This window comes from Chaetodon trifascialis, chromosome 12, assembly GCF_039877785.1.
Source record: "Chaetodon trifascialis isolate fChaTrf1 chromosome 12, fChaTrf1.hap1, whole genome shotgun sequence".
NCBI lineage: Eukaryota > Metazoa > Chordata > Actinopteri > Chaetodontiformes > Chaetodontidae > Chaetodon > Chaetodon trifascialis.
The window spans coordinates 20,474,341-20,491,109 of record NC_092067.1 but is presented as its reverse complement, the minus strand read 5'-3'; the positions used below and the strand labels follow the sequence as shown (position 1 = coordinate 20,491,109).

The following is a 16,769-nucleotide window of genomic DNA, read 5'->3' as shown; positions in this document are numbered from 1 at the left end:
GCTGTTTCTCCCAGAAGCCTCTGGCAGTCCATTAGAGCCACAGCGATGTAAAAGTGATGAGTTCCAGTGCCATAATCATCGCTGCATTCGGGCCTTGTGGAAGTGTGATGGAGATGATGACTGCCTTGATGGAAGTGATGAGGAGAGCCACAGCTGCTGTGAGGATCTTAAAATAAGTCTGCACTGCTGGTCACCACGCTGCATGCAAATACACAAATACATTGTAATGTACGTACATATAGCGTGCACGTTGATACAGTTACATGCACGACCATGCACCAAGCAAGAAAAGCTCAACGTTTTTCAGGCTGATTCTCTCTCGCTGTCATCTCCTGTGTTCATAAAAGTCATGGTCAGGGTAAGTTGCAGTGAAAAGTGTTCCTACTCCACAATGCTATTTCCTCTTGTGCTCCTGCTGAAGTGGTTTTGCTCTTTGATAAATCGGCTGGATAAACACATTGTTGGATGCTTGGATGCCTTTTTTTGAAGGCAAAGCAAAATAATCCAATCCTCTGCCAGAATGATCAAAATTTCTAAATCACTTATCTGCTCTCCAGAGATATGATATCTAAGTGCTTCAACAATCTACTAACTTGGTTTGTTTTGGTCGGTATAGTCTTACTGAGAATTTACTGAGGCCAAATTCTTTACTTGAATGTGGATGCCAGTTGCACTGTATCAAGCGAATGTTGTGTTTTGAGGCACTTGGTTGGTAGTTCCAGGGATGTGAAAGTGGCCTTATACTCTATAGAACAAAAATCAAAGCACTAAAGCCACATAACAAATATACTTTAGACCACTATAAAAATGCTATGAGACTCCATTACTCTCTATTAAAGGACAAACCACCAAGGAGAAATATGAGTGAGATTCACCTTTAAAACAGCGCTCTCTTTTATGGCTCCTAACATGGTTTGTTAGATTAGTTGAGCTGTGGGCTCAGTGAAATCGCTGCGAGGCTTCGAATATACGTGATATTAACATGGATTTTTTTTTTTTTTAACTTGACAAAAATCAGATGGGCTGGAGGAGTCTTTAATATCAAGAAAGCAGAACATTTCAACTACCGTGGCTGTGGATAGGAACTAAAAAGATCTGTGACCTTTTATACTTTCAGTAAAGGCTTTATGAAATATTCTTTAATTATTACTATTTATTTTTTTAGCTTTCTCATTGCCTCCATCAAAGGGGTTATGCTTTCTGTTTGGTCTGTTTGTTGGTTGCTTCGTTTGTCTGTCTGTCTGTCAGGATTGTGGAAAAACTATTGGTCCTATTTTCATGAAACTCTGTGGGCGAAGGAAGAACCGATTCAGTTCTTCTACATCCAAATGTACAGATTTAGATACAGATACAGATTACAGATTTGCATATCATAGAGAGGACTATTGGCCTGGGTAAGGTCTACTCATTGCTCTCAGGTACGAGCTGCAAGGTCATTGGTTGACTTTTTTTTTTGCCACTGTTTGAACTGTTTGCAGACAATCACACCTGTCCCACTGATCAGTTCAAGTGCAGCAACAATCGCTGCATTCCCAAACGATGGCTGTGTGATGGAACAAATGACTGTGGTAACAACGAGGATGAGGCCAACACTACATGCTCAGGTATGTACTGTACCACATTCATGTGTTTCTTCCGCTCTGTTTTTACCTAGTATTAAAATGGGATCTATGTATCCAGATATGTTATCAGGATAATAAATCATCATCTCTCGCCTTTGCCTTTACACGTGGTATTTTTAATGTGTTCTTGTTATTCTCATTGAGATCGGATCTCTGTCCTGCAGAGAAAGTTTTGTGAGTTCTTGAGTTAGGGGAAACTTCATAAACTTTGGGAAACGCTGTCTACGGCAAATTCCTAATTTTTTCCTTGTATATTTGGCAAATGTAAAACTTTAAGTCATTTCTTTGCATAAAAAATATTATGTCAGTTTGTCCCAGTGCACAACTGCAGACACGATAAATTATATGCCTTGTTAACAACAGATCAGCTGCACAGTTGAGTGCAATCCACACTGTTGCACACAGTTATTTCTTGTTGTACATCATTAATTTCCCACCCGTATTGCTTTCATTTTTCATGCAGTTCTGAATCTTTTGGTGATTTCATGACACAAACTAGATGTTTAATCTGTATTTAGAGGCCTATCTCTTTCAGCCTTGTTGCTTACTTGCTCTCTAAATTTGAACAATTTATATTTTATGCTAGCTAAAAGCAAATACCTGTGTTACTGTTAGGTGTTGCGTACAGATGCCAGCACGTTGTATGGATTGCATTTCTGTCAACCTAAGATCCAAACACCAGACTACCTCCAGACTTAGGCAGGCAGATGTGATCACATTCCCATCATGACACATTTAAACCCTGCATTAACAGGCCTTTTTCCTTATACGGATAAAATGTCTGGATACAGTTCATATTTTGATACCAGGTGTACATGGGGTCTTAGATTCAGTGTAGCATTGGCTGCAGTTTGATAATTCTGCTGTATTATCAGATGAGTATAAAAGATTTTCTTCAGTGTCAGCATTTTGGCAACATCTGTCGTCTGTTATGATTGGTTGTCTTTACACACTGCTTGATTTTCAATCTGTTTACACACCAATGCATTGTGTATTCAGGGTCAGCTGTTCAGAGGATTCTGTCCTTTTGTATTTGAATTAGTAACACATTCCAATCAAGCTTATGAAGACTGTAAGAATTAAAAATCGAGCTCTCTCATCTATACAGTGAGACATAAATCATTTTTCCCTAATGTATTTTGTTCAAATCCTCTCACTTCAGAGGCTCTTCACTCATCAGAGCATGAAAAGGATGTCCAGTCTTGTCACGGCAGTCATCACCATTATCCCTTGTGGCTCTTGAGTAGTTTCAGTACAGTGCAATCAATCTCATTGTGCGAGAGCACTCCCCAGTATCAAAGGGCTGTAGCACCTATCAGAGGAAACTTTATATCAGGAACACTTAAAGTATACTGGATCACATTGCCTCCCATGTCTTCAGTGATATCTCTCAGGAGCCTTTTATCCTTAGAGGATCAATTAATGAGCATTAGTAAGAAGCTGATGAATGTTCCTGCATTGTCAGATTGACATCCATATCCCACATCAGTAAGACATCACTTGTGTGCTGCCCATTCATGTTCACCACGGCTTTGCAACATGTAACTGACGGTCAGTCAAGCAACTGCATATTTCTAATGTGCTTCACCCCTTCCGTGCTGTGCTGTGTGATCAAGTGATAAAAAGTTTGCACTTGCCAGACATTGACATCCTTGGTGATGTAGTAATCATTAGACTTGTTTTGCATGTCCTGCATTGACTCAAGTATGCACGTGTGATTGAATTAAGTGGCTTCTCCCTTCTTTCTCAGTCCAGCCCTGTCAGGCTGACCAGTTCTCCTGCCAGAACGGACGATGTATACCTCAAGCTTGGAGCTGCGACCGGGAGGATGACTGTGGGGATACGTCTGATGAAATGTCATGCAGTGAGTCACACATGGCTGTTTACCTCGTATTCATTCATTCACTGCTACGCTATTTGTGTTACTCTGTTTGGTCAAGATGTAAAATAGGCCAGCTCAGTGAATGAATCGAATACTAATCAGGGCATTTAGGGAAATCTCTTGATGTTCATTCCTCACAGTTAATAATATTATGGCCAATTTAATGGTGCAATAAATACGATGTTTCTTACTTGTTTCTTACTGCCTTAACACTAACGATTCACTGGCTACATCATCAATGAAATGTCAGGACTCACTTTCCTTTCTGCACTTTGAACTGTCAAAGTGTGATTTTATAACTGTGCCAGGAACGTGTCAACATCTTTGCAGTTCTCACTGATAGAGGTAACTTCAGGTTTCACCTCTAATGGATAGACAGATCAGAACAATGTGTGCTGCGCAGCACTCACCATGGATAATTTGAAATAATTTGATTAGTGCATTCTAAGAAAATGTCTTTTCTGTCCACATCATGTTCTTAAAAGCACATCACAAAAGAAAATAATTGAAAGGCTAAGCAGATGGAAATAGCTCAACCTGTGGACATTTTACATAAATGTTAACACTATGTTACGATATATAAAATAGATACTTTTGTTTTCAGCCAGCAAGAAGGATGGCAATGACTGTCGGTTGCTCGGCCTCTCTGTCAGACCACCGCTTTAGTCCTGACAAAATATCTCAACAGTCAAGTCAAATTGATTTGTACCGCACATTTCATACAATGAAGTGAATAGGATGGATTGCGATGACATTTGGTACAGATATTGTTGTTGCCAGTGGATGATGATGGTCCAGACTATTGGACAGGTTGAATCTAATTTTGGTGATCCTCTTAATTTTTGCCTAGTGCCACCATGCGGTTGACTCTTTGTCTTGTTGTGTATCAAGACTCCTCAGAGTATATTATTGAGCTTGTACTAAGGCCAGTAACAGAAAAGACAGATTGGAAGTTGTGATAAGTCAAATCATCTGTTTGTTGCATTAACATGTGTACTATCATGTAGCATAAAGCTGCAGTATGGCTTTTACCAACAGTTTAATGTACATTGTAGTCAGAGTGTGTTGTAGTCATGTGTCCTGATTAATGATTGTGACAGATACCTGCCAGCCAATCAAATTATTTTCCTCTGTTAAAACAAGGTATTGAGAAAGGAAACACTGAAGTACTTCTGAAAACTCTGTTTTTTTGTGACTTCTTGAATATTTTGCTTGTCTCTTTTGCATGCATCACTTTATTCAATTGGGAGAGTTTTAGGAGTTCAATTATTGATGTTGTGTTCTTTGGACTGAAAACTAGACATGTCCTCACTGATGGCATCAGCTTAGAGGGGTGGTGCTGAGTAAACTTTTGTACAGCAGTTCACTTTTCTTAAGTCGTGTTTCCGTGGTATTATACATGCGAACTGTCAGCTACAGTTAGCAAAAGTTAATCCAGAACAGTCTATGTTCTGGATTATTCTTTGAAAACATGGATGAGAAAATGTATGCCACGCTATGATGGCCTGAGCTTTTTGGAGTTCTTTGACGAGGTATTTAACCTTTCTAATGCAAGAGAAAAGAGCGAGTGTAAAATATGTTTTTAGCAGCAAAGTTGAACTGGATGAATTACCAGCACACATTTAAAAGATGGGGGTAAAGGTTTTAAGATTCCTCTTTAATCACTCTTTGTATTCAATCAGCCTTTTACAGTGATTGATGTTTGCCAAACGCTGCACTCTGCTGTATCGCCTCAGCCTTCCTTTGTGTGTCCTAAGCTGCTTCAATACTCAGTCACAAACAACCAGGGTGTAAGCAGTAATTAAAGTTCATGCTCGGCTTCATTCAATCATAATCAAGCTGTGCTGCAAAACATATTCTCTCCCATACTGTTGTCTGAGCTTCCTCAGGCATTACTTCTCTGTAGGCACTCTACTGTGCAGCTCTGGCAGCTCACTTAGCTTCAGTGGAGCTACTGTGGGTTTTGGAACACCTGAAGCTCAGTGGTGGCCGCCTTAGAGATTGATGCTAATTTGGATTTTGTTTGTCAGTAGTTTAGTAGTTGTCACACAGTGTCTCATATTGGGCTCTCTGTTCACTTGAAGCCGTCATTATTTATGGATGCCAGTGTTCCATTTTTTTGCCAGGCTCACTGTTTACTTGAAACCCTCATTATTTATGGATGTTTGTGCTTCATTTTTAATGAATGTTAAATTCCAAACAGTCATGTGCTGTCAGTGAGACCTAACACATTTGTGGGAAATACAGAAGACACTTGTCTGATAAAGACACAGTATGTCTCCTCGACAGTGCCTAAGGTATTCCAGGCAGCAGCAGCAGCATATGCCAACAAATCAATTCAAATGTAGACTTGCATTTCAAACTGAAGTCAGTAAAGCTTCGGGCATCCAGGATGGATATTTGAAAAGTACGGTATGTACATTATCTCAAAATTGAAAACAGGAATGATATCTGATGAGAATACAAATGCTGATCCTGGCAATGTCATCAGTCCACAAAAGGCAGTCGACTCTGTATTCCCATATTTACTACAGCACTGGTAGAGAATATTGCTGCTGTACTGTAGACCAATTTGGTTCACGAAGTCTCCCTGATGCAGTGATGGATGTTGAATCAGCTATTGACCGACTACAGAGGTGGTAATTTGTTTGCTTTCACCAGCTTTGAACAACCAATGTGGACTCAGCTCACAGTAGTTTCAAAGTGTATCCTCTGCATGCATAGACCATGTTGACTCAACTGTGGTGTGACTATTGAGTTTGCAGCACTTTGTGCAACCCAACAGAGTTGGATGATTTTTTGTTTGTTTGTTTGTTCCAGGACTATACATGTTTTCACATATACAGTTTTGCTGCTCAAAGCATTAATCAAGAGAAGATCTGTGAAAACAGTCAATAGCATGAGCTAAACATGCCTGTGCAAAGCCCCATTTTGTACCAAACGCTAATCACAAGAGGAATTTCAGACTTTTCTTTTTTCCCTCTCCCATCCAGGACAATCCTTAATTTCAACTCTGAGAAGTATTGCAGAAGACTTAGCTCTTTACATTTCAGACTGGAGATAGGAACTTTCACAGTATTGTCAACATTATATGTTAGAGGGATGTCAATGTCAGTCGGTTGGTTGGTCAGTCTACTACTTTGGTTCAGGCTGAAATGTTCCTGTTGGATGCACTGCTATGGCATTTTGTACAGACATTTATGCTCCCCAGAGGATGAATCTGAATAATGTTGGTGAACTCCTTACTTTTCATCTAGTGCCAACATGAAGTTGGCATTTTTGTTTTTAGATTAAAATGTCTTGAAAACTATTGAAGGCATTGCCTTGAAATTTGGTGCACATATTCATAGTTCCAGGAGGATGAATCCTAATGACTTAAAAGATTTCTTTTAGTTTTTGTTTTGTGCCACCAACATGTCAGTTTCCACAAAATTTGGTGCAGACATTTGTGGTTCCCTGGTTCTGGTTAAAAAAAAAAAAAGCCTCATCTCTTTTTCATCCCCTACTTAAAAAAACTTTTTGATATTTTTATATGTTCTATTCTGTTCATTAAACGGCTGCACAATTACATATGGCTCTTTCAGTGAGACCTTCAATCTCAAGATTCTCAATCAGAATTATTTTCAACATTTTCCATCATTTTCAATGATACTAGAGTTGTATGACTAAAGTTATATAATGCCACTGATAAAACTTGAATAATGCAGAGATAAACTTTTCTCCACAGTATTTAACTATCTCACATGAAAATGAATAGGAGGGCACAGTAGTGTAGGTTGTAGGAATTGAGAATCACAGTGCAAGGATGTGTTTAGCTTGGACTGGAACTGTGTTTGATGTGTAACTGTGAACAAACCTTTTCAGCCTTCCCCACCTGTGAGCCCCTCACCCAGTTCAGCTGTTCCAATGGTCGATGCATCAGTGTGCAGTGGCATTGTGACTCAGGTGAGGCCATGAACCTTTTGAAGATACTCATCACCAAAATCAGATTTAGTTCACGAATGAATTGCTGATTCTACCGCTACATTTATCAGCCATGATATTTTTGTGCGTTTGTGAGGTCACACCTTTCATGTGTGTTTGTGTATGTGTGCAGATGATGACTGCGGAGATGGCAGCGATGAAGTAGCCTGCGCCCGGTCCTGCTCGAACAACCAGTTCCAGTGCACCAGTGGCCGCTGTATCCCAGACCACTGGGCCTGTGATGGTGACAACGATTGTGGAGACTACAGTGATGAGAACGCGACTTGCAGAGGTGGTTCAGCACGTAAGAATGCCTGTGTTACCTTTTAAAATTCTGTCAAGTGTTAATTCACATAAGAAGTAGGCAGACATCCCCCCTCCAGCATAAGCTGGCTCTTATTGTTCATGTTTCACATTGAAATATTAGTAGCATGAAGTCAATGTACATATAATTACCCTACTCTATATTAAAGTCCTTTTTGCACAGGACTCGTATAACTGGGTGATTAAGAATTATCTCCCCAAATCTGTGTTTTGTGCTGCAAATTCGCAGTGTTTTACTCAAATTTACTGACATAATCCCCAGATATGATCTAAAGGCTCTGTGTAACATTAACATTTCCAAAGGGGAGCATTTGTTCTTCAGCAGCCACATTAGTAATAAAGTTTACAGTTGTTTTGCCCACTTTCTGCATGTGTTTTAAGCATATATAAATACACATTTGCAGCTCATTTAGATCACATAACAGATGTGCTTCTGCTGCGTGACAGCCATTTGTTGCACCAGACCTTTTCTGTCATCACTCATTCTAAATGTCGATCTCACGGCACAGATGTTGACTGCTGTACATCATAGAGCCACGATCAAATTTCATACTTGTCTGACAACAGAAAACATCACGTGACCTCTGTGTTTGGGTAAATATGGTCGGTAATTTGCGCTGGAATTTGTGCTAATTACGGACATGATCTTTTTCCTAAATTATTACAAATTACTAGAGGTACCCAGGTAATACTACTCTTGTGCAAAGAGGGCTTAAGTCATCACTGGGGTTTACTCTGTTCTAATTACTTGAAAGATCTGCCTCATAGCAGAGTTGTCTTGTATCACCTTTATAAGAGTGTTAATGCCCTTATATCTGTTTTAGTGTTGTAATATTTCATTTGCAATTCAAATCATTGTTTAAATTTCTGTGCTGTAGCCGATTAATCAGCTTGTGTCCAACAACTTTGTTTTCACGCTCACATGTGTGACTAATCTTATCTCGTCTCTGTTTGGGTGAATTTTACCATCAGGAGTTGAATCATTTAATCTAATTACCACAGAAACCTCATGCAAGCTCCTAGAAACTCACAGCTCACTTGCTTGTCACTAGAATGTGTAGACTATTCATCAAACCATTTGCTGATGGGAACTGCAGGCTTCTCTACTCCCCCGTGTCTGCTTCTGCTTTTACCCCAGGGGACTGAATCTGTCTTAGCTTTGTCTCACCTGCTGAAGAAATGTTTTTTGGGTTTGACTTTTAAGATTTACACAAAGGGTTAATTGGATTCAGGCTATTATTTGTACTGAATTAAAAGCATTAATTAAGTCAATGCATGTCGTTGATGTTGTATGCTGAATGCATAACATATCACAATATAAGTGATGAGGAGCCTGTTTGATCTTGTTCTAGTTCTCTTGGTGTCATTTGGTTTAGAACTTCTTTATATGATTAAGATATACAATTTCAAGCCTCTTAAATAATACGAGAAACATGTGATGTATTTATTCATTCATTACCATCAGAGTTTATGTCCATTGGCTCCAAGGCCTGCAGTGCAACACATGCAACATAATCATGTAGTGGCACTAGCTTCTTTTTGAACCCCCGCTGGAGAACGACATAGTGACCAGAGTCATTAAACAAGACAGAAACATCTGAGAAACATAAACCTTAAATGCTGGAAGTGATATAACTTCCGTCTTTGGAACTGGCTGACCTGTTACGACTGCCAAGTGCCCTGCTTGCACAGATAAATATTTGTACACAGCACAAGATGTCTTGTAAAATTATACTTCAGTGCTGCTGTGGCTTTGCCTATGTCTATGTGCTGCAGAGGTGTGAATCAGTAATTGTGGAATGACTTTTTGTTTCAGTGCTGCCAACGGTGATTGAGTGCAGTGGAGAGGAATTCCACTGTGTCACAGATGGGACCTGCATTCCAGAACGCTGGAGATGTGACGGAGACAAGGACTGTGAGGATGGGAGCGACGAGAAAGACTGCGAGGGCACCAAAAGGATGTGCGACCCCAAGGCCAAATTTACCTGCAAAGACACAGGTACTTTTTACTTTAGTTGTGTAGTGGTGAATGAATAGTTGATCTTACAGATGTTACTTGACTCTGAAATATCTTCCAGAAGTTTTAGATAAAATCTGTCATTGGTAAACTCCACCATAGAGTTGATTTTTACATTTAATTACTGAACTGACACTGACAATTTTGGTTGGTCTGTGGTATAAAATCAGGCCCTGAGGCATGAAAACTAAATTCAGCATGCATTTGAATTCAGTAAGTAAATCTTGCATCATTTGCCTGAGACAGATGTTAGTTTTAGCACCGTGGCAGCCTGACCAAACTAATTTGAGCATGAAGGACAGTAACACACAACAACTAACAGCTAGCAGCCATACGAGCTGACTTAATATATATATACAATTTATTATTATACAATTTATATGAAGATGCATGGAACAAAAACAGAATTTCCTCATTTTGTTGTGTGCGTGGGTTACATCATGGGAAATTAACACTCATCAAAAACAGTCCTGATTTTCACCTCTAAATTCTCTTGACTTCGAATATAGCCTAAAGCTTTCCCTTTCACAAGCAGATAACAAAAACTGTTCCTTATACAAAAAACTGCATTGTATCTGCTTTGACTTTCACATGACTTGACTTCACATTGAAAGCTGTAACAAACATCAGCTCGGCAGACTCAAAAAAGATCATTCTCTCTCTCCGCTTTTGCTCAGTGCAAGAGAGGAGGAAAGTAGCTGAGTCGTTTCATGAACATTTTTGTGTGTGTATCAGTTATAAATGAAACTGCCAAATGGCTCTCTTGCCTTTCATAAAGTCTTCACTCTCTGACAGGCTCTAGAGGCTTAACCATTCAACACTTTGGAGCAGCGCAGTGAAGTTTGCACGTTCTTGTTCGACCAATTAGGACAAACCATTTAAATGGGATGTTTAAACTCCCCATGTACCCAAACTCAGCATCCACTCTCTTTCAGCAGCAAAAATCAGAAGGTCGGAGAAAGATTCATTTGCTTTCTGTCTTTAGCTCTACAGCTTACTGTTCATCCCTTGACAGCATTATCACGAATGGAGGCAATGCTGCGTGGTGAAGGGTTGGTTAGACCACACAATTATTATTCAGTCTAATACTGCAGCGTCACACCTCTGTGCACTGGTGCAGTTTGTTCTGTCCTCCCCAGAAGAGCAGAGTGCCCTCTCCAACAATATTCAAAAGGGTTTCTGAAAGGGGCCATCTTAGCATTTCTGATGGAATAAAGGGAGAAAGAACTGTATTTCTTTCCTTCAGATAAAACAAAGTGTGAGACCTATGCCCAACTTGAATGCTGGGAATGTGAATGCTTTTCCCTGACCATTCCGCCTTTGGGGATGGATGCATTTTGACATGTGAAAGCTAAAACTCAAACAAAGATAGGAATTTTCAGTGTGGAGCTTGTGCTCAGTGCAACGATGCAACAAAACGTACTTGGTTTAGCCGCCCACACACAGGTTCATTTGTTAACGTGTCCATTTGAAAATGATGGGTTAGGAAAACAACAAGAAAACTCCAACAAAGAAAAGCTGAGCACACAGTATGAGTGTTACAGAAATGGACCATCCAATCTCTCCCCTTAAATGTAATGGAACTGAGGTACTCTCTTAATAAGAGAGGGATGAAATATAAGTTACTCCTGTAAATGCAGGCATTTTGAGCTTCTAAATTGCGCACTTGCACCCCAAGATGGTTAAATGAAGAATTAGATTTCCATAAGACCACTAATTTTTTTGAGAATAATATAAATTTTATGTAAAGGATTTTTGAATAAAAAGAGTACAAAATTGACATTTTGCAACTGAATAATTGAGCTTTGACCTGTTTACCTAATGACACTTCATCAGGTAATGTCCTAATGTAAAAGAAAACATTTTGATATGATGATTGTAATGTTGTATGAAGAAGCAGCTCCTGTTTCAGGCCCTGAATTGTGTGCTTACTGATCAGTCTGGGGATGTCCTTCTCAGAGGTACAGAGCTTCCAGTGTTTACAGCCTCAGTCCAGGTTCACATCCTCAGGCAAACTGGATGGGCTTTTTGTACTAGTCTGTCTCCTGCCCATCACTAGCACTAGCAGGCTGGCTTGGGCATGCAACTAGGTACACTTCTGCCTCTACCCATATTCCTGTATTACGCTCTGAATATGTCTGTGATGGTTTAGAGAGGAATTCTCTACTGTGAACAGTGCGAGTAGCAAAAGTAATTCACCTCTGCCTTTTTGTCAACCGTGCCTGATTGTGTTGGCAGTTACTGGCTATTCTAGGGCAGCATCTCTCCTGAATGGTAGCAGATTAGGTTTCCCATGGAGTTAAGTGTTTTTATATTGAGGACCTAGTAGTTACCTTCATCCTTTTATTGTTAGATGGATGCATGTACTGATTATCAATACACATCCCTGCACACTTCAGAGCACTCTTCTGCAGTGGGGAGCCTGTTTGAAGGCTCTGTCTGTACTTACAGTTACAATGCATAACCTTTTGACTGTGAAGTGAATCTGGATTTTTCATTCATTCATATGAAAGTCACATGCAGGTTACAGGCTCCAGAGTCTCATTTTATGGGTGCTTTAGAGAAACATCTAAAGGTGCATTAAATGCAGCAATTACTTATTATACTTAAATATGAAATTCAAATAAATTCAGCAGAAATTTTTCAAAATGAAGAAGCTTCAACAAGATCATCTCTTGTATTAGGCGTTAATGCATAAAATCTTCTGAGTTAGAAAACAAGAACATGTAGAGGACGCCAATAAATATTAAGATCTTTATTGAAATACCAACTTTAATGATGAGCAAAGCAAAAAACAAAACAATCACAACAACTATGAATTTACACATCCATTATTTAAAAATAGATCTTCAGCCATGTGTAGAGGAGGGACCAACATAAATAAAAAAGTTGCCAGCTCTGTAGGAAATCCATCTGTGAATATGCTGCATTTTTGTTGAATTAAAGATGAAACTTTTAGAGGTTGGAGCTTTTCTATATTTGGAAAGAATATGAAAAATGTATTTCCTACTCAAAATAATAAGCGATGGTTATGTTTAATAAGCCTGCTCAGAAGTGCTTTTGTGCCTCCCGCTCCCAGAATAAAATCCTGTTTTCATGTCCCTCTTCATCTACATCCTGTCCCCTTCTTTGCCTTCTGCAGATATATACACTCATAAAACTCATCAGGTTTAAATTGTCCAGTTTTCTTGCTGTGTCATTCAAGGTGGAATTGCCAGTATCAAGACTGGTTAACTCACTTCTGCAAATGATTAACCTCCTTGGCCACATGCATTACTACAAGGTCTCTTGAAAGGGAGCATTTCTGTGCCCCAGGTGTCATCCATATTTTGTGCATGGGAAAGCTTGGGCTCTTCAATAGACACATAGGCACAAGTTGGTATTTTCATATGTACAACTGCACTGGCATCATGCTAGATATTTAGAAAATGAACGGTTAGATTAAAAGTTACACCAGTGGGATTTTGAAATCTTGTGGTGGAGAAAAAATTGGAATACTGGTATGCTGCGATCAAAGCGTAACCTGGGAGAGTGGAAAAAATGATACACACTGATATCTACATTTTTTTCTTCCTCACCGCCCCTCAGTGGTTCACCTACCTTTTTCTAATCTACACAGTGAGGAAATTACAAATTTCACTCTACTGTATATATCAGCAAAAGGAATATTGATCTTGGTTTTCATCATCTTGCACATTTAGCACAGAACTGAGAGTTTGTCGTTGATCGACGCCTCCTTTGGAAAAGCTCATGGTTATTCAAATCATATGATTGAGCAACTGAGGCAGGGGACATTTTTGTGAACCCCATCATTCCAGGCATATGAATGCTAACTGCAATGAGATTAAATTGTCTGTACTACAGTCTGAATTTTGTCTGAAGTCGGAACTGTTAATACTTAAAAAAGTTCATGTCTACCTCACATCTCGTTCTCTGCAGGCAAGTGCATCACAAAAAGCTGGGTGTGTGACGGGGATATTGACTGTGAAGACCGCTCAGATGAAGAATCCTGTGAGTCTGCTGTCTGTAAGCCACCCAAGTACCCTTGTGCCAACGACACCTCTGCCTGCCTCACCCCCGATAAAATCTGCAACGGCAAAGTGGACTGTGCAGACCGCTCGGATGAAGGACCCATCTGTGGTAATGTTTGTTTTGTTGTTGCATGTCATCTCTTTTTTTGTTCATTTTGTTTTGTCGTCCTGCATGATGCTAAAAGTGATACTTTACCCAAGTATACTACAGAGCCAAAAGGCTGTGAATACCAGAGTATTACAGGCATCTGATTGCTGAAGATCTCATTTCACCACTAGAGACATTAATATGCTGCTCGATTATTTGCCGCTCTTCTGGGAAGGCTTTCCACAAGACTTTGGAGGTTAGGCGCTGGCCTGACTCACAGTCGGGGATCCGGTTCATCCTGAAGGTGTTTGATGGGGTTCAGGTTATGGCTCTGTGCAGCCCAGTCGAGTTCTTCCCCACTAAGCCTTAAAAAAAAGGCTTTTTGGACTTGGCTTTGAGAGTTCCATCAACCATCCATTTTCATCTGCTAATCCAGCTCTGGGTCATGGTGGCTGCAGGCTAAGCAAGGTAGCCCATGCAGGAAGTTCCTCTGTTTTGGCCTGTTTAGCCTTTCACAAACTCAGACACTCTGTATTGGTAAAAATATCGCTGTATGCTGTAGTGTTTAGAGTTTCTGCAGTGGAGCCTGCCAAACCCCTGACTGAAAGTACACAAAAGTATGTGGATGGTCTGCAGTTTGGTATAAAGTTGAATATATATATAAAGTTAGTGATAGAGACACTGGAGTTAGTGAGAAGTGAAAGCTGGAGCACATTCATCTCTGCACCTCTTCATTTAAATATAGTGCTTTATTATTATTAGTTTACTTTTTATCAGCCTAGAGTTGCAATGAAATTAATTGGAAAAATTGAAGCACAGTCACATCCTGCTTATACCTTTTCACCTTAGAAGTCCAGGACATGATACCTGTTGAGGCACCTCACAGAAATGGCACCACCTCTGCAATCACCTCACCACTTTAATTTTTCATTCCTGTTGAAGAATATCCCCCGGTGGGGTCCTGCTACATCCTCTCCTTCACATTCAGCAGCTTAGAGCCCGACAAGGAGCTGGCATGTGTTGTCTCAGAGACCAAAGGGACAGAACATGAGGTAATACTCTGGCTTCCTGATGATGGCAAAAGCGGAAGTGTTTGTCCAGCAGCCTTCAGAGGAAAGAAAAGGATCTCATGTGATTAGCACCAGCTATCTAATCTCTTAAAGTGAGCAGTGTAAACATGGAGGTTCATTTTCTAGAGCAGCACTAACCAAGCCTCGGGGGGGGGGGCTTCAGGACCTTTGAGTGTCTGTGTTATCATAGCTTGTGGACAATTATGTGTTCAGAGGCACCTTAAGGGTCTGATCTGCACCAGCTCAGCAGGACTCCCACCCACCATTAACAAATGTGACCACATTCTCAATTCCCCACTGCTGAGAGAGTGCTATGTTTTTATGGCTACCTTGAAAAGATGGAAAAGAAAAGAGACCCCAGACCAGCTTTATTTTCACCACTATACCTTTCCATCTTGACCTGGTAGCTTCTAATAAGAGACAGACGTCCAGATCAGAAAAACAACTTTCTAACAGAATAAAAGAGCCTGAAGTTAAGACATGTCTGTCCTTATATCACTTTTGAATGGAACTGTGCAAAGTGTTCTGTTTTCTCTTTTGTTTTTTGAAGCAGTGATGGAAATAACAGCCAGTCACCTCCAGGTGAAACTAGGGAGAGTCTGCTGTGTAAAGGCTTTCTCATTATACAACACCTTTATGTTCATTACAGTGTGAACACATTCTTTAGGCTTGACGCATGATCTCTAGCTCTGAGCTGAAAATACTTTTCCCTTATTTTCAAGCATAAAGCCTTCCAGATTTCTTGTACTTATTGTCAGTTGGTGGGTCTGTAAGATACTGGTATCTTTCCGAGCCACTGCATATGCTGTATTTTTAAAATGCTCTTTTAAACCTCCGTCTCTCCTGCAGTGTCTGTACAGTTTCTGACTTTTTTTGGCCTTTCTTCACCCCAGATATGTGTCTTGTAGCCAGAGGGGGCTGCAGCCACCAGTGCACAGTGGCACCTGGGAAAGGGGTTGTGTGTTTTTGTCCCCCTGGGCTTCACCTGGACTCCAGCAACAAGACGTGTGAGGTGGTGGACTACTGCAGCCATCACCTGAAGTGCAGCCAGGTGTGTGAGCAGTACAAGACCACAGTGAAGTGCTCCTGTTATCCAGGATGGATGCTCGACCCAGACGGAGACAGCTGTCACAGCACAGGTAACACAGTCTAGCTTTTTTAATATTTGTTTTAGTGATGCTGTTGGCTGTCCTGAGGGCATGTGGCTGTGGGTGTGTGTCTGCAGTAATATTACATTTTATCCAAGGGCATACTAGTAACTCTAAATTCTTTGATCCTGAGTGAGAATCATTGTTCTTAGACAGTATTCACAGTGTTGGTCCCTTTTAATGAAAAATATTATTTTGAAGTATTACTAGTTAATGCAAGATTCACAGACAGATATAGGAACTGGAAAGGAAAACAAAAGTCAAACTGCAGCACAGGGAGGTTCTTGTGGTAGTGTCTGACAAAGTGGAGAGGTGGTCTGAAGAATAGTAATAGATGGTGATTTAGGGTACTGTCAGGTCAAATTCAATCAGTTTCAAATCTGAACAGGCATCTGGACGATGAGTCCTGTCTGTTTCTATCTGTACTGATGCTGAGTGAAGGAAGTGTGTTCTCCCTTTTCAAACCAGCAGCGCCTTGTTACTGCAGAAGTCCACCTCAGGCATAATCCCATACAAACACAAATGTTTTGCCAATGTAGTATCACATTATAAATTCAAACTGTCTGCTATTCTCTTATTGAATAATCTATTTGACGAGGCCGCTCTGTAACTGCTTGAAATACG

The 16,769-nt window shown here is 40.2% G+C and overlaps 1 protein-coding gene across 5 annotated transcripts in view; it reads left to right on the top strand.

Annotated features, from left to right (window-relative positions):
• Positions 1-16,769, top strand: part of lrp1bb (low density lipoprotein receptor-related protein 1Bb) — a 238,565-nt gene that overhangs the window by 127,663 nt on the left and 94,133 nt on the right. For all 5 annotated transcript variants that reach the window (XM_070975440.1, XM_070975443.1, XM_070975442.1 and 2 more), the window contains exons 15-22: positions 15-158; positions 1,479-1,604; positions 3,373-3,486; positions 7,369-7,449; positions 7,601-7,771; positions 9,608-9,790; positions 13,748-13,948; positions 15,891-16,136. In XM_070975440.1, coding sequence (XP_070831541.1) covers positions 15-158; positions 1,479-1,604; positions 3,373-3,486; positions 7,369-7,449; positions 7,601-7,771; positions 9,608-9,790; positions 13,748-13,948; positions 15,891-16,136 — 1,266 coding nt within the window. The remainder of the gene's footprint in view (positions 1-14; positions 159-1,478; positions 1,605-3,372; positions 3,487-7,368; positions 7,450-7,600; positions 7,772-9,607; positions 9,791-13,747; positions 13,949-15,890; positions 16,137-16,769) is intronic.